The sequence below is a fragment of the Salvelinus namaycush genome, chromosome 2, assembly GCF_016432855.1.
Source record: "Salvelinus namaycush isolate Seneca chromosome 2, SaNama_1.0, whole genome shotgun sequence".
Lineage (NCBI taxonomy): Eukaryota > Metazoa > Chordata > Actinopteri > Salmoniformes > Salmonidae > Salvelinus > Salvelinus namaycush.
Window position 1 is genome coordinate 39170828 of NC_052308.1, and position 18848 is coordinate 39189675.

General features: G+C 44.5%; 1 protein-coding gene across 1 annotated transcript in view; it reads left to right on the plus strand.

The window, feature by feature from the left end:
• Positions 1-18848, plus strand: part of LOC120021633 (calcium/calmodulin-dependent protein kinase type 1-like) — a 54970-nt gene that overhangs the window by 30892 nt on the left and 5230 nt on the right. Inside the window, exons 2-8 of the mRNA XM_038965442.1 lie at positions 8241-8372; positions 10797-10871; positions 11548-11686; positions 13361-13487; positions 13974-14049; positions 14397-14509; positions 15319-15397. Coding sequence (XP_038821370.1) covers positions 8241-8372; positions 10797-10871; positions 11548-11686; positions 13361-13487; positions 13974-14049; positions 14397-14509; positions 15319-15397 — 741 coding nt within the window. The remainder of the gene's footprint in view (positions 1-8240; positions 8373-10796; positions 10872-11547; positions 11687-13360; positions 13488-13973; positions 14050-14396; positions 14510-15318; positions 15398-18848) is intronic.

Genomic DNA, 18848 nt, shown 5'->3' on the forward strand with positions numbered 1-18848 from the left:
GATTACGGTGGTGTCTGGGAGGTTCACAACAAGTTATTTACATGTGCAGGGTGGGATGTCCTTCAACCTGGAACAAGCAGAGAGGAGGGGAAAGAAATTAACCTCACTGCTCAAATGTCAGTGCTGGTTCAAGTTGCTTAAGCCACAACTACCTTTATTACTCTGCAATCATTTGTTAACAGTTTTGCATATTTTTAGGCTTGGTCAAGTTTACAGAAAGAGTAGAAAAATGTAGCCTCATTGTAACTAGTAACACCAACCCCAATGGTGCAACACAATAAGGGAATGGTGCAACACAATAAGGGAAGGGAAAGTGGCAAGGTAATCAAACACTGCAGCTAGGTAGCAAAACAGACTCATCAACAGGATGTACAAATAACTTGGCTGGCTATTGGGTAGGACTGTTTTCTCCTGCCAATGCAATGGAGTGAAACGCGATCAGGTGCCCACTTTAGTACCTGAAAACGATTTGCTGGCTAGCAAGTTCACCAATTCAGGATTTAAAACTGTCCGGTTCTTCACAATTGAGACATTGCTGAATCTACGACTAGTTAGTTTAGGGTGTTCATCTCGAAAACAGCCGATATAAGCAGGATGCGAAAACAGCCGATATAAGCAGGATGAGATCGCCTGCTGTCGTGGCCAACGTGTTAACTAGCTAGCTTAGCAACGGACTCTTAAGGGATAGCCTCCTTACATGGGATTGGGACACGCCAATTTTGACACCCTGCCTCGAAAGTCTTCCTCAAAAGGCAGCATCCTTATTATCGCCAGCTACTGTCTCGTTAAACCATAAATTTGCGTTAAATTCACCCACGCAGCTGATCTCAATTGCAAACATTGGGCACCTCATTACTGCTCAATACAAGATGCTTGTAACCACAGTCTTTCAAGATATGTTCGCCCTCTGGTTGGTATTGTCATTGCAACAACTAAGTCCTTTTTGAACAGAGTAAGGCTGATTGATTTATTTGACAAGCATTCCGTACAATATAAATACAATATTTCCTCGTTTAAATCTACTTTTGCAATTTACCCGACACTTTGTATGACTAGAGCCTAATGTTGATGTAGCCTACTGACTTATTTTATTAGTTTCCTATTTATGTTATCCAACAGTGTCTGGTATGGTCATTTCTAATCAAGATTGGGGGTAAAATAACCCTTGACTGTCCATATTTGAACTGTGTAACTACATCAAGTCAATCGGGGTATTGAGTTATTTGTGCCAATTTTGAGTTAATTCGTAACCTTAGGATACACTCGACCAGGGGTCTCCAACCCTGTTCCCGGGGAGCTACCCACCTGTAGGTTTTCGCTCCAACCCCAGTTGTAACTAACCTGGTTCAGTTTATCAACCAGCTAATTATTAGAATCAGGTTGGAGTGAAAACCTACAGGACAGTAGCTCTCCAGGAACAAGGGTGGTGAGCCCTGCACTAGACACTTGTATGTCGTATCCCAGTGGAGACCAATATCTATCTTGTGTTATTAAGCTATATAAAACGATGGTTGTTGATGTGTATGGCTGCATTTTAGATCAATTTTTGTACATTTGAATGTTGCAGTAATAGGACCTAGGCCTAGCGTTTGCACAAGCAAGAGCATCATTTTGATAGCAAGCCCTGATCCAATGACTCAACTGCACCCGCATGGAGAGAAAGATAACTGCTCATTTTCCGCCAGCTCACAAGGCTCATTTTAATTTCCTGATGCTAACATATGGAATTGTTTCAAGATGGTCATATCATGGATAATTTAGCTATTTGATTTTGAATTGTATCTCTCTTCCGTTTCTTTTTATCCCCAAAAAACTCCCTAGTCCTTGCCGATGACAAGCGTACCCATAACATGATGCAGCCACCATGCTTGAAAATATGTGTTGGATTTGCCCCCAAAAGTTAATCTTTGTATTCACGACGTAAAGGTCATTTTTTTGCCAAATATTTAGCAATTTTACTTTAGTGCCTTATTGCAAACAAGATGCATGTTTTGGATTTTTTACAATTCTGTACAGGCTTGCTTCTTTTTACTCTGTCATTTACAGTGCCTTCGGAAAGTATTCAGACCCCTTGACTTTTTCCAAATTTTGTTAGGTTACAGCCTTATTCTAAAATGTATTAAATCATTTTTTCCCTCATCTACACACAATACCCCATAATGACAAAGTAAACAGGTTTAGATATTTTGGGGTCTGAATACTTATGTAAATAAGGTATTTCTGTTTTTGAATTTTAATACACTTGCAAAGATTTCTAAAAACATGTTTTCGCTTAGTCATTATGGGGTAGTGTGTGTAGTTGCTGAGGATTTGAAAAATATGTTTTAATCCATTTTAGAATAGGGCTAAATGTAACAAAACGTAGAAAAATTCAAGGGGTCTGAACACTTTCCGAAGGTACTGTAGGTTAGCATTGTAGAGTAACTACAATGTCGTTGATCCATCCTCAGTTTTCTCCTGTCACAGTCATTTAACTCTGTAACTGTTTTAAAGTTACCACTGGCCTCATGGTGAAATTCCTGAGCGGTTCCTTCCTCTCCGGCAACTGAGTTAGGAAGGACACCTGTATGTTTGTAATGACTGGGTGTATTGGTACACCATCCAAAGTGTAATTAATAACTTCACCGTGCTCAAAGGGATATTCAATGTCTGCTTCTTTTTATTTTACCCACCTACCAATATGTGCTCTTCTTTGTGAGGCATTGGAAAACCTCTCTGGTCTTTGTGGTTGAATTTGTGTTTGAAATGTACTGTTCGACTGAGGGACCTTATAGATTTTTGAATGTGTAGGGTACAGAGATGAGGTAGTCATAAAAAAATCATGTTAAACACTATTATTGCACACAGAGTGAGTCCATGCAACTTATTATGTGACTTGTTAAGCAAATGTTTACTCCTGAACTTATTTAGGCTTGCCATAACAAAGAGGATGAATACTTATTGACTTAAGGCATTTCAGCTTTTAATTGATTAATTTGAAAATTTGAAAAAACATAATTCCACTTTGACATTATTGTGTGTGACAATTCAGGCTGTAACACAACAAAATGTGGAACAAGTCAAGGGGCATGAATACTTTCTGAAGGCTCTGTATTTAACCCCAAAAGAACGGTTGTTTTGTCTTTGTATTATCTTTTACCAGATCTATTGTGTTATATTCTCCTACATTCCCTTCACATTTCCACAAACTTCAAAGTGTTTCCTTTCAAACGGTACCAAGAATATGCATATCCTTGCTTCAGGGCCTAAGTTACAGGCAGTTCGATTTGGGTATGTCATTTTAGGCGATAAAAAAAAAAAAGGGGCGGATCCTTAAGATGGCAGATCTGTATATGAATTTGCATTTGGCTCACAACACTTGTTTGATTTGATAAGGTAATGAAGCTATTATATAGTACAGAAGACATCACCACATACAGTACATGTCTATTTGGATGTGGATTCTAAAAGCACACTGGTATCATTACACACAATGTTTTGGTAATCTGAGAGCCCACAGGGACTCCGGTTTACATCAATAGCTAATGGCAAATGTTGACTACAAGCCAGTGTATTACTGTGCTGTGCGTGTATGAACAGTGTGTACTGCATGTGTATTCAATCCATATGTTTGTGCACCAAATATTTGGGCTCGTTTGGGTGATGGGTGCGATAGTTCTCTCATGGCTGAGATTTATTCCCATGCTAATGATGGAAAGCGTACAAGCTCAGAGCTAAAAGGCTAGTGATGTTTCTTCAGACTCTGTGCGTGTGCCTGCGCGCGGTCTGTCACGCTCCGTTCCTCCCCCCTCTCTCTCCCCCTGCATGTCAACCTAGGTTAAACACAGCCTCCTTTCCTCTCTGCCTCTCATTCTCACTCACCACTCATATTCTTGTGTGCACTCAGATCACTGCACTAGAGACACATTACACTAGCTGAACCATCGCTGGCCTGCCTATTTATCTATGGCATATTTAATCCATTTTCCATTTTGGGAAATTAATCTCTCAACCCACATATCTGAGATGGTGTTGGTGTCACCATTGCTAAGGATAATATCAATATTGTGGCATACTGGAAGTGTTATAAGCAATCATCTGTAGTAGTCGTGTTATTCTATAAATAATTTAAATACCAGTATGTATTGTTTTTCAGATAGCTGCTAAGCTTCCGTTTTAGGGCTAGGAATTGCCAGTGACTTCACGAATACGATATCATGATACTTAAGTGCCGATACAATATGTATTGCTATGCTCACGATTCTATATGTATTGCGATTCAATATTGTGATTTTATTGCTATTTGATGTTCCAAACATATTGCTCTCTATACTGTAAGTCTCTATACTGTATGTCTCTATACTGTATGTCTCTGTACTGTAAGTCTCTATACTGTAAGTCTCTATACTGTAAATCTGCTGCAGAGAGATGAGAGCGGGAGAAAATGTTTGATCAGTCATGGAATAAAAGTACTGAAAACATGGCTCACTATGGCAAGTATAGTCGACTAGCGTTAGCCAACTCTAGCAAAAATGAACATTTATCGATACTTAGAGTCAAAGTATAGATATAATATCCCTTAAAAAAAAATTTTTTTTGTGGCAAATTTGTTGAAAATTACATAGTGTGCAAAACAATGTTACCAGAAGTTTGCAAATGTTTGCCACTAGTGGTGAATCTGCGGCAAACCTTTGGCAACAATAATATTTATTGCCACTAATGGCAAACAGTTGAAGAGGCGACTCCGGGATGCTGGCCTTCTAGGCAGAGTTCCTCTGTCCAGTGTCTGTGTTCTTTTGCCCATCTTAATCTTTTCTTTTTATTGGCCAGTCTGAGATATGGCTTTTTCTTTGCAACTCTGCCTAGAAGGCCAGCATCCCAGAGTCGCCTCTTCACTGTTGACGTTGAGACTGGTGTTGTGCGGGTACTATTTCATGAAGCTGCCATTTGAGGACTGCGTCTGTTTCTCCAACTAGACACTCTAATCTACTTGTCCTCTTGCTCAGTTGTGCACCGGGGCCTCCCACTCCTCTTTCTATTCTGGTCAGAGCCAGTTTGCGCTGTTCTGTGAAGGGAGTAGTACACATCGTTGTACGAGATCTACAGTTTCTTGCCAATTTCTCGCATGGAATAGCCTTCATTTCCCAGAACAAGAATAGACTGACGAGTTTCAGAAGAAAGGTCTTTGTTTCTGGCCATTTTGAGCCTGTAATCGAACACACAAATGCTGATGCTCCAGATACTCAACTTGTCTAAAGAAGGCCAGTTTTATTACTTTCTTAATCAGCACAACCGTTTTCAGCTCTGCTAACATAATTGCAAAAGGGTTTTCTAATGATCAATTAGCCTTTTAAAATGATAAACTTGGATTAGCTAAAACAACGTGCCATTGGAACACAGGAGTCATCGTTGCTGATAATGGGCCTCTGTACGCCTATGTAGATATTCCATAAAAAATCTGCCGTTTCCAGCTACAATAGTAATTTACAATATTAACAATGTCTACACTGTATTTCTGATCAATTTGATGTTATTTTAATGGACCAAAAATGTGCTTTTCTTTCAAAAACAAGGACATTTCTAAGTGACCCCAAACCTTTGAACGATTTTGTGTGTGTGTGTGTGTGTGTGTGTAATTCACCAGCTAAGTAAAGATGCACATCTGCTTCTAATCCTGTCCTCGGTTGAAACGGACCTCCTCTGTGTGTGTAATAGTTACACTATGTTTAGCTCTCTGGATTGAGGGAGGGAGTGAGCCATACACTCTACCTTGATTGTCCCTTTCATGGGGCTCAGGCCCTCAGCTCAGTGGTCTTTAAGGGTTGCCAGGCACAGGCCATTAGGATTTTACTGACAGAGTACGAGAGAGCTTTGTGTCCTTGTGGCCTAGTGATAAAATATCAGTTAACATTTACTGTAAAACAGGCCAGGGCAGACTTTATAGGTACAGCGTGAATATAGAGTTTTTTTCTGGGTCGAACAGCACAAATAAAGCAATGGCTTGTCTCCTTTTCCAGGTCGATAAGAAGTGCAACTTTATTTGATTTTGTTGCTTGCAGGCTAAATTTGAAGACAATTATGTGGACGGGGAAGTGCAGTGAATGCGTGAGATTTGATCCCCTCTTTTTGGAATCAGCCTAACCATGCAACCCTTTCTGCACCACTGGCTCATTGAGCACAAGACTGAGGGCCATGGGTGGCAGGAAGTCTCATCATGGGGTGTCAAGGACTTACAGCGACTTTCAAAATGAATGCAAGGGGAGTAAACAAGATATGGGAATTCAACAGACTGCGTAGGATTAGAATATATTACATTTAAGTTATGTAATATAGTTTAAGTTATTTAAGTGTGCGTGCCTGTGTGTGTGTGTGGTTGGTGTAATGCTCAGCTCAGTGAGTGAAAGTGGTGCGCCAATGTACCCTACAGCAGTGCAGGGTTGTTCGTGACAGCGGCTGAGAACCGTAAAGTTTACATGCTTTCAATTAACATTGACATTTTAGTAATTTAGCGGACCCTAATCCAGAGCGATTTACAATTAAGAGATGAAGAGATGTGCTGTCAGCCAAATGAGGTTGTCAGGCTCACCAAATGGGATAGAGGGGCCTTTATGTTGATTCTCTCAGAACCTCAGCACCGTAACTGACCCTCCACTCACCCTCATGCCCTATAGCAGGGAGCGATGGAACTGACCACAACAAGTGATAGAATTACCATAACGCCCCAGTTCTCTGTGAACGTGCGTGCCCATCAGTGCATGTTTTTGCTCAATACCAACCAGACTGTTATGTGGGTTTACTGGGTTGCTCTTTTTTGGTTGCATTCCTTCTATAAGGAAATATTCCTTCTATAAAATTGAATAAATAATAGCATCAAGTTGTGTGTGTGAGTGTTGTTTAACAAGGGGAATGAGTCGAGAGAGAGAGAGATCACAGCTGCAAGTGGGATGTGCTCTCAAAGATGTCCTCAAGTAAAACAATGTTGGTGTGCTTGATTCTGAAAAGAGAGCTTTTTTTTTTTTTTTTGCGAGGTTGTATAATAGCTGGTAACGTGAGTGTACACGTCTTCATCGTCATCTGTCTCTAACCGCATCTGTTTCTGATTGCACAGCGTGCGCGCGCGTGCACATGGCTGTGTGTGTGGGTGGCCTATTGAATAATTCACAATGGAGACATTGCTGTAGTGCCTCTAAAACTGTTTGCCATGTGAACTTTGAGACTGACAGGTAGGTGGTAGTGGGGGCAACCAAAAACACAGCACTATCCCAAATAGCAGCGAGAGAGACTGGCTTGTAGAATTTTTGTTTTATATATATCTAGATGGAGGGCTGTTTCAATGGTTATTTTTGTGGGAGTCAGACAGGGTTGGGGTTGGGATGGGTGATGTGGATGGCTAGTGATGATGAGTGAGCAAACACTCGTGTTTTTGTTTATCCAGACTCTCCTCTGCCCTGAACCCCACAGGACCTGGCTGCCATGACACACACAGCTGTGGAGAGCCTGGAGTGCATGTGATGTTCCTGGTTATAGTAGCTAGTCCACCTTGGGGAAACCCTCCCTGGGGGGAGAGAACCTGTGCTGCTACTGGGAGGGATGGGATGAGAGAAACAGGATGTGCCTTATTAGAGGGTGGCCGTGGGGACACCGTCCATTGGTAGAGAGGTGCTACTGGCATGGGTTAGGGACAGACACGATGTGCCTGGTTATAGCAGCCATGGGGAGGCCCTCCCTGGGTGGAGAGAGCCTACGTTCGTGGGAGAGATGGTGGACAGAATGTGCATGGTAATAGTGGCTGGCCATGGGGAATGTGTTGGACAGGTTGTGCCTGGTTAGGCCATGGGGATCTATGGGGGATACCCTCAGCCGCCCTTGGTGTGTGCTCTCTCTGAGGAGGAAGGGAGGCTCTTTCTATAGCCACACTCGCCCCAACAGGAGTCATGCAGCTCACGTGCGAACACTCTTTGTGCAAAGTGATCCACACGCCTTATTTCCCAAGAACTCCACCTATTGAGTTGGGCCAGACCCTTTCCTCTTATTAAAATGTCACTATCGTTTTAGTAACCCACCTTTGAGACAAGCAGGCCTTATTGACTTGGGTTCTAGGGACCAAGACTAACTGCCTCACTTTTGCATTGGTGACATATGTTCAGCAACACATCTTTAACCCATTTTAATGTACAGTATTTGGATTGGTCTTTGCAGTTAGTAAGTGTAACTGTAAGTGTGTGTCATATTTTTGAACATGTGTGTTTCCTGTGCTCCAGGGGGGCGTTCTCGGAGGTGGTGCTAGCGGAGGAGAAGGGGACCCAGAGGCTGGTGGCCATCAAGTGTATCCCCAAGAAGGCTCTGCAGGGAAAGGAGAACAACATCGAGAATGAGATCGCTGTGCTGCACAGGTCAGTAACATAGAGAATTAACACCACAAAACACACCACACCACTACATAACTCGATATCCTTAATGCTAGAATCCGCAGTTGAAACAATAACAAAGCGGCCACGGCGCCTCTGTTTTGGTAAAATGCTAACTGATGGGCCTGAAGAAATGTAATCATTCTCAAATACATAAACAGAGCTATGGGTGCAAGGACTGACCTTCCATGATATCAACATTATAGTTTAAACCATGTTTTGAGGCTATACAATGTTTGTTTATATTTACGTTGTTTACAAACATGAGTAATACCAACTTATATTTTGGGTTCCGATGGAAGTGACAGGTGAACTGAGCTCATGAGGCATTTCTAAGTTATAGCCTATTCTTCAAGAATCAATGGGTAGGCTACATATCAATAATTAATACGTCCAAAAATGGATGTAGCAACTGCAGATTCCAGCTTTAATAATGAATACCAGGTCGTTTCCCCATCATCAGTCATGAAAATATTTGAATACTCATTACGTTGAGGTTCAGGAAAGAGGCTGAAGGCGGCAGGTAGCCTAGCGGTCGGGCCAGTAACCGAGAGGTTGCTGGGTCAAATCCCCGAGCAGACTAGGTCTAACATCTGTTGCTGTGCCCTTGAGCAATGCACTCAACCCTAATTGCTCCTGTAAGTCGCTCTGGATAAGAGCATCTGGTCAATTACTAAAATGTAAAATTGAAATTATAAACTGGGTGGTTTCAGCCCTGAACGCTGATTGGCTGACAGCCGTGGCATACCACGGGTATGACGAAACATTTATTTTTACTGCTCTAATTACAATTGGTAATCAGATAATAATAGCAATAAAGAAAATAGCAACTCTGCTTTGCATCGTGCATAAGAACAGCCCTTAGCTGTGCTATATTGGCCATATACCACAACCTCTTGGGCCTTATTGCTTAAGTAACACACAGGATCTGTCAATGTAAAGAATTGACAGCATGGTATCTATCTATTGGCTCATGGTAATGTACGGCAGAGCCAACTTGATGTTAAGCAGTGAATGCCAGTGGAGAAGGGGTACTGGCTGGATGCATGATACAGTACGTTATATATATGTGTCCTGTCAGTAGAAACACCAGGATTGTGCACCGGAAATGTCAGGAGTAAAGAAGATAAACCTATTTTTAGTGTCCTTGTTGCTAGGGCAACAGCACATACAGAGGCGGGGGGGGAGATTGTGTGTGTGTGTGTGTGTGTGTGTGTGTGTGTGTGTGTGTGTGTGTGTGGAGTTCCCTGCAGCAGTGTGATGAAGGAGAGAGAGAAATAGAATTGAGGGGAGGGAGAGAGACATACTCATAGACATACACATTGACATCCTCTCTCCTCCATCCTCTCGCTCTTTTCTTTACAGCAACAACACAGTGTCACATATCGCCTACATGAATGCTTACAGTGTAACAACGGAGCAATGTCCTGCCTCAGCCTTGGATGTCTCGTTGTTGGCTTGTGTATTACCAGTGCTGTTCCTGCCAGTGTAATTCCCTCAGTAACTATAGAACTCCCCCTAACTGGCTCGCTTCTCTCTCGTCTGTGGTGCTGCATCAGGACATGGACACTGGTGTGTTCAGCCAATGTCAGGAGCTGTCTCCAAAATATATCCATATATTCTGGATAGAGATGATGAAACACTCCTCTGTCAGAGAATACTGTACGTTTTGGTGTGAGAAGAAAACAACCGGCCCCACGATATTACAAGTTCTCTATTTATGGGATGAGGCTTTGTGTATGGTACTCCTACACACTCTTAAACACAGCAATGGTGCCACCTGGTGATCACATGACAGTATTGAGAACGAGACACCGTGCAGCATAGTACTGTACACTGAGTATACCAAACATAAGGAACACCTTCCTAATAATTGAGTTGAACGTTTTCCCTCAAGAACAGCCTCAATTCATTGGGCTTCGACTCTACAAGGTGTCAAACGTTCCACAGAGATGCTGGCCCAATGCTTCCCACGGTTGTCAAGTTGGCTAGATGGGCTTTGGGCGGTGGACCATTCTTGACACACACGGGAAACTGTTGAGTGTGAAAAACCCAGCAGCGTTTGCAGTTATTGACACAAACCGGCACCTGGCACCTACTACAATACCCCGTTCAAAGGCACTGAAATATTTTGTCTAGCCATTCACCCTCTGAATGGCACATACACAATCTATGACTCAAGTCTTAAAACTCCTTCTTTAACCTGTCGTCTCCCCTTCACCTACGCTGATTTGAAGTGGATTTAACAAGTGACATCAATAAGGGATCATAGCTTTCACCTGGATTCAGTCGATGTCAGTCTATGTCATGGAAAGAGCAGGTGTTCTTAATGTTTTGTGCACTCAGTGTATATTGTCATAATAATATCCCTGTCTTTCTGTCTTCCTTGTGTCTTTCTTTCTTTTTCAGAATCAAGCACACCAACATTGTTTCACTGGAGGATATATTTGAGAGCACATCCCACTTGTACCTGGTCATGCAGCTGTGAGTCGGCTCTTTCTTTTCTCTCTCTCTCGCTCTCTCGTTCTCTCTCTCTCTCGTTCTCTCTCGTTCTCTCTCGTTCTCTCTCGTTCTCTCTCGTTCTCTCTCTCTCGTTCTCTCTCTCTCGTTCTCTCTCGTTCTCTCTCGTTCTCTCTCGTTCTCTCTCGTTCTCTCTCGTTCTCTCTCTCTCTCTCTCTCTCTCTCTCTCTCTTTATCTCTCTCTCTGTCTCTCTTTATCTCTGCCACCGCTCTCTCCCCTTCTTATTCAGTGTTCTGGTAGAAATACTGTAAGTCCTGAATCGGGGACAGATTGCTGGACTGGTGTGGGGTAAGAGTTGAAGACATGTTTTTCCTTTCTTCAAATATTGTGTTTGGGAGAAGCAAAACAGTGAGCGGACATTCCCTTTTTCTGTATGTATAGGGCCTTCTTTTTGTCCAGCACCTGCAAGTAAGTATTATACGTAAGTAGCATTGGCTCGTGCGTGCCGGGAACGGCTTATAGGAGTAAGGGCCTATCCCCTTTCTGTAGCATGAGGCAGCTTGATGTACAAGTACACCCCCTGGACAGGACACTAGTCTATAGCAGGGCCTTACTGCCACACTATCTCCTTAATGTTGTGTGCCAAGCAGGGAAGCATCGGGTCCCATTATTAGTATCATGGATGTGTGTCTCTGTCAGGGTGTCTGGAGGGGAGCTGTTTGACCGCATCGTAGAGAAGGGTTTCTACACGGAGAGAGACGCCAGCCAACTCATCCACCAGATCCTGGACGCTGTCAAATACCTCCATGACATGGGCATCGTACACAGGGACCTGAAGGTATGGCAACTCGACACTCACACACACTCACACATGCACGCACGTGCCTTACACACACTCACACATGCATGCACGTGCATACACACCCTCACACATGCACAAACACACACACTCACATGTGCCTACACACACTCACACATGCACGCACGTGCCTTACACACACTCACACATGCACGCACGTGCCTTACACACACTCACACATGCACGCATGTGCCTACACACACTCACACATGCACGCACGTGCCTTACACACACTCACACATGCATGCACGTGCATACACACCCTCACACATGCACGCACGTGCCTACACACACTCACACATGCACAAACACACACACACTCACACATGCACGCAAACCAGGGTTGGGGTCAAATCCATTTAAATTCCAGTGAATTCAGAAATTCTAAGTGTTACTCATTGAAAAGCATTGAATAGATTTGGAATTTCGGTGTACTTCCTGAATTGTCTGGAACTGAAAGATAATTGACCCTGACGCACACACACATACATACATACACACACCTCCACGACATGGTCATACCATACATGGTCATACCATACATGGTCATCCTACACTGGGTCATCCTACACATGGTCATCCTACACTGGGTCATCCTACACATGGTCATCCTACACATGGTCATCCTGCACAGGGTCATCCTGCACATGGTCATCCTACACATGGTCATCCTACACAGGGTCATCCTACACAGGGTCATCCTACACAGGGTCATCCTACACAGGGTCATCCTACACAGGGTCATCCTACACAGGGTCATCCTACACAGGGTCATCCTACACAGGGTCATCCTACACAGGGTCATCCTACACAGGGTCATCCTACACAGGGTCATCTAACACAGGGTCATCCTACACAGGGTCATCCTACACAGGGCCGATCTGCTTGTTTCCCTCCTTGGAGAGTCAGTTGATGAGATCTTGTACTGTTGTGAAATGGTCATGATTCCTGTAGAAATAGATACATTAGTATTAGATGCTGTCCATTAGATTAGTACTAAAAAATAACAACCACTCCAATTACTCTTTGTCTTGTATTGCTACACATCCATGTCTCGTGTTCACCAATGTGAGAAAGCTGGAAATCTAGGTTAATTTACTCCTCTCCTGCCAAATTATAATTTTCATATTTAAATATTTTACATGGATACAGCTGTTGGTGCAATGTTGCCAAGCAATCACTATTTGACCATTTGAACATGGAATGCAACAGATCCTCCCTCAGGTTTAGGCATGCTGCCACATCCCAGGCTGGAAGAAGAGGTGCCAATGTACTCCCTCAACAACTTTTCTTGCCAATTATTTCTTACCGGAATCATTAAGGTTTCTGTAAGAAAAGCTTCGAAGCTCCAGTTGTAATCTTTTCACTTTTTATCATAACGTCATACCCTAATTTTCTCTCTCACTCTATCTCTCTTTCCCTTCTCTCTTTCTCTCTTTCTCTCTCTCTCTCCTCTCTCCCTTCTCTCTTTCTCTCTCTGTTCCTCCCTCTCTCTCGCTCTCTTTCTCTCTGCCTCTCTTTCTTTCTCTCTCCATCCGTGTCTCTCTCTCCCTCCCTGTCTCTCGCTTTCTTGCTCTCTCTGTCTCCCCTCCACACTCTCACCCTCTCTCTTTCACTCTCTCTGTCTTTCTTTTGTCTCTTTTCTCTCTCTAGCCAGAGAATCTGTTGTATTACAGTATGGACGAGGACTCTAAGATCATGATCAGTGACTTCGGCCTGTCTAAGATCGAGGATACAGGCAGTGTCATGTCTACAGCCTGTGGGACCCCGGGATACGTGGGTAAGAGATCTGTGCGTGCATGAGTGTGTGTGTGTGTCCATGTGTTTGTGGGTGTGTGCATGCGTGATCTCTCTCACTACCCCCTCTCTTTCTCTCCCTGATCCATTCACAACCTCCTCCTCGAATGCCATTTATGTTGGAGTGCTATTGTATCAACTGTTAGTCCTTCAAAAGCTCTCTCTGTTTTTCTCTCTGTGTGTGTGTGTGTGTGTGTGTGTGTGTGTGTGTGTGTGTGTGTGTGTGTGTGTGTGTGTGTGTGTGTGTGTGATGTAACCCACTAGAGCTCTGATTGAGAGGGTAAAACACGAACTTCAATGGACTCTGTCGCAATCAGTCCCTCCGTCTTTCTCAATCACGCTCTCCCTCTCTGTCTTTCTCCCTCTTAGCCCTTCTGTTTTTCACCAAATCTCTCTACATCTCTGTATTTCTGACTCTCCCTCTCTTCCTCTCTCCTCCTCTGACTTTGCGGTTTCATGTTGTTGGCAGCTCCTGAGGTGTTGGCTCAGAAACCGTACAGCAAAGCAGTAGACTGCTGGTCCATCGGAGTCATCTCTTATATTCTGTAAGTTATCTGCTTAGTCCTCCAACACAAATACAGTCTCATACTCTATATACTGACTGGTGCTTGTGCATTTAAACATCTGTTATAGAACACTCGCTAGAGCAGCTCGGTCCAAAAGTTGTCCAATTCTTAAATGGTTCTGTCCGTGTACTTCAATGATCTTCACACCCCCACGTTATTTGGTATGGTCGTGTTGGTATGGTCGATCTGTGGCTGGGACTCTTGGCACTTAATAGCGCTACAGTGATATTACATCCTTACAACCCAATTTTAAATTGGATATTTTATTAACTGCGTTCGATGTATGGAGCAAAGAGTGTTCCCTCATGTCATATGAACTCTTTCAGGTTGTGTGGCTACCCTCCGTTTTACGACGAGAACGATGCTAAGCTGTTTGAGCAGATACTGAAGGCAGAGTATGAGTTTGACTCTCCTTACTGGGATGACATCTCCGATTCAGGTATCTTAAACACACTTTTTACTTTATTTTGATAATAGAAAAAAAGTCAGAGGATCACACAAAAAACACAATAAAAGCATGAATCCTTTTTCAATGATCTGCACTCGTTTCAAAGACATAGATTACGTTGGACTGTGAATGAATACCATGTCTACTTTGTGTGGATTTGTAAGCCATTGATTGTACTGTACCATACACAAGTATGTGGACACCCCTTCAAATTAATGGTATCGGCTATTTCAGCCACACCCGTTGCTGACAGGTGTATAAAGCACACAGCCTCGCAATCTCCATAAACAAACATGGGCAGTAGAATGGCCCATACTGAAGAGCTTAGTGACTTTCAACGTGATGCCGTCATAGGATGCCACCTTTCCAACAAGTCAGCTTGTCAAATTTCTGCCCTGCTAGAGCTGCCCCGGTCAACTGTAGTGTAAGTGTTGTTATTGTGAAGTGGAAACGTCTAGGAGCAACAACGCAAAGTGGTTGGCCACACAAGCTCACAGAACGGGACCGCCGAGTGCTGAAGCATTTAGTACATAAATATCATCTGTCCTTGGTTGCAACACTCACTACCGTGTTCCAAACTGCCTCTAGAAGCAACATCAGCACCATAACTGTGAAGGATGTTATAGCAGCAAAGATGGGGCCAACTCCATATTAATGCCCATGACTTGGAATGAGATGTTTGACGAGCAGGTGTCCACATACTTTTGGTCATGTAGTGTATCTGGAGATAGTGTAAATTGGTAAGGAATCAACAATGTGAATGTTCAGTAATGATTTGAAACTGTTTTGATTAATTCCAGCTAAAGACTTTATCTGTCACCTGATGGAGAAAGACTTCATGAAGAGATATACCACTGATCAAGCACTTCAACACCCCTGGTACTACAAGCTTTCCCCAACCACAACCACAACCCTAGCCCCAACCACAACCCTAGCCCCAACCACAACCCTAGCCCCAACCACAACCCTAGCCCCAACCACAACCCTAGCCCCAACCACAACCCTAGCTCCAACCCCAACCCTAGCCCCAACCCTAACCCTAGCTTCATTTCCACATCCTAGTTCAACCATAACCCTGATCGCAACCCTAACCCTAGCTTCATGTCCACATCCTGGTTTAACCCTGACCCTGACCGCAACCCTAACCCTAGCTTCATGTCCACATCCTGGTTCAACCCTGAACCTGACCGCAACCCTAACCCTAGCTTCATGTCCACATCCTGGTTCAACCCTGACTCCAACCCTAAATCTAACTTTATTTCCACATTCCGGTACACCATAACCTCAGCTTAGGTTGAGGTTTATCTGAACATCTTGGTTCATATGCAGAAACATACAGGTAACTGCCAAAATAAAGGAAACACCAAAATAAAGTGTCGTAATAGGGGGTTGGGCCACCACGAGCCGCCAGACCAGCTTCAATGCGCCTTGACATGGGTTCTACAAGTGTCTGGAACTCTATGAGGATGCGACACTATTCTTCCACGAGAAATTTCATAATTTGGTGTTTTGTTGATGGGATGTTAATTCCTTAATTAACTCAGTAACCACATCTGTGTAGAAGCACCTGCTTTCAATATGCCTTGTATCCCTCATTTATTTAGATGTTTCCTTTATTTTGGCAGTTACCTTTACATAAAATGCGATGTCGTACAACAATAAGAAAATTAAACACAAGTAAAATATATAATAAGCCTAACTCTATGAACAGTACATCATCAATAAGTGATAAGTCATAAACAACAAAATGGCATACCACCAAATCAATAAATATGCATATCAATGTCTTTAGTGATATAGCAATACATTTGCATAGTTTGAGAGCTCTTGGCAAGAAAGAACTCTGGTTGTTGCTGTGTACAGTAGAGGTTAGAAACTTGTGCAGTAGACTCAGTGGTGGAAAAAGTACCCAATTCTCATACTTGAGTAAAAGTAAAGATACCTTAATAGAAAATGACTCAAGTAAAAGTGAAAGTCACCCACTAAATTATTACTTGAGTAAAAGTATTTGGTTTTAAATATACTTAAGTATCAAAAGTAAATGTAAGTGCAAAAATATACTTAAGTATCAAAAGTAAAAGTATAAACCATTTCAAATTGGGCTTCATCCCGTCTGCATGGGAGTGAGTTGTAGGGCTTCATCCTGTCTGCATGGGAGTGAGTTGTAGGGCTTCATCCCGTCTGCATGGGAGTGAGTTGTAGGGCTTCATCCCGTCTGCATGGGAGTGAGTTGTAGGGCTTCATCCCGTCTGCATGGGAGTGAGTTGTAGGGCTTCATCCCGTCTGCATGGGAGTGAGTTGTAGGGCTTCATCCCGTCTGCATGGGAGTGAGTTGTAGGGCTTCATCCCGTCTGCATGGGAGTGAGTTGTAGGGCTTCATCCCGTCTGCATGGGAGTGAGTTGTAGGGCTTCATCCCGTCTGCATGGGAGTGAGTTGTAGGGCTTCATCCCGTCTGCATGGGAGTGAGTTGTAGGGCTTCATCCCGTCTGCATGGGACTGAGTTGTAGGGCTCCATCCTGTCTGCATGGGACTGAGTTGTAGGGCTCCATCCTGTCTGCATGGGAGTGAGTTGTAGGGCTACATCCTGTCTGCATGGGAGTGAGTTGTAGGGCTACATCCTGTTTGCATGGGAGTGAGTTGTAGGGCTTCATCCCGTCTGCATGGGAGTGAGTTGTAGGGCTTCATCCCGTCTGCATGGGAGTGAGTTGTAGGGCTTCATCCCGTCTGCATGGGAGTGAGTTGTAGGGCTTCATCCCGTCTGCATGGGAGTGAGTTGTAGGGCTTCATCCCGTCTGCATGGGAGTGAGTTGTAGGGCTCCATCCCGTCTGCATGGGACTGAGTTGTAGGGCTCCATCCTGTCTGCATGGGACTGAGTTGTAGGGCTCCATCCTGTCTGCATGGGAGTGAGTTGTAGGGCTACATCCCGTCTGCATGGGAGTGAGTTGTAGGGCTTCATCCCGTCTGCATGGGAGTGAGTTGTAGGGCTTCATCCCGTCTGCATGGGAGTGAGTTGTAGGGCTTCATCCCGTCTGCATGGGAGTGAGTTGTAGGGCTTCATCCCGTCTGCATGGGAGTGAGTTGTAGGGCTTCATCCCGTCTGCATGGGAGTGAGTTGTAGGGCTTCATCCCGTCTGCATGGGAGTGAGTTGTAGGGCTTCATCCCGTCTGCATGGGAGTGAGTTGTAGGGCTTCATCCCGTCTGCATGGGACTGAGTTGTAGGGCTACATCCCGTTTGCATGGGACTGAGTTGTAGGGCTTCATCCCGTCTGCATGGGAGTGAGTTGTAGGGCTTCATCCCGTCTGCATGGGAGTGAGTTGTAGGGCTCCATCCCGTCTGCATGGGAGTGAGTTGTAGGGCTTCATCCCGTCTGCATGGGAGTGAGTTGTAGGGCTCCATCCCGTCTGCATGGGAGTGAGTTGTAGGGCTCCATCCCGTCTGCATGGGAGTGAGTTGTAGGGCTTCATCCCGTCTGCATGGGAGTGAGTTGTAGGGCTTCATCCCGTCTGCATGGGAGTGAGTTGTAGGGCTTCATCCCGTCTGCATGGGAGTGAGTTGTAGGGCTCCATCCCGTCTGCATGGGAGTGAGTTGTAGGGCTTCATCCCGTCTGCATGGGAGTGAGTTGTAGGGCTTCATCCCGTCTGCATGGGAGTAAGTTGTAGGGCTTCATCCCGTCTGCATGGGAGTGAGTTGTAGGGCTTCATCCCGTCTGCATGGGAGTGAGTTGTAGGGCTTCATCCCGTCTGCATGGGAGTGAGTTGTAGGGCTCCATCCCGTCTGCATGGGAGTGAGTTGTAGGGCTTCATCCCGTCTGCATGGGAGTGAGTTGTAGGGCTTCATCCCGTCTGCGTGGGAGTGAGTTGTAGGGCTCCATCCCGTCTGCGTGGGAGTGAGTTGTAGCGCTTCATCCCGTCTGCGTGGGAGTGAGTTGTAGGGCTCCATCCCGTCTGCGTGGGAGTGAGTTGTAGGGCTCCATCCTGTCTGCGTGGGAGTGAGTTGTAGGGCTTCATCCTGTCTGCGTGGGAGTGAGTTGTAGGGCTTCATCCTGTCTGCGTGGGAGTGAGTTGTAGGGCTCCATCCTGTCTGCGTGGGAGTGAGTTGTAGGGCTCCATCCTGTCTGCGTGGGAGTGAGTTGTAGGGCTTCATCCTGTCTGCGTGGGAGTGAGTTGTAGGGCTCCATCCTGTCTGCGTGGGAGTGAGTTGTAGGGCTTCATCCTGTCTGCGTGGGAGTGAGTTGTAGGGCTTCATCCTGTCTGCGTGGGAGTGAGTTGTAGGGCTTCATCCTGTCTGTGTGGGAGTGAGTTGTAGGGCTTCATCCTGTCTGCGTG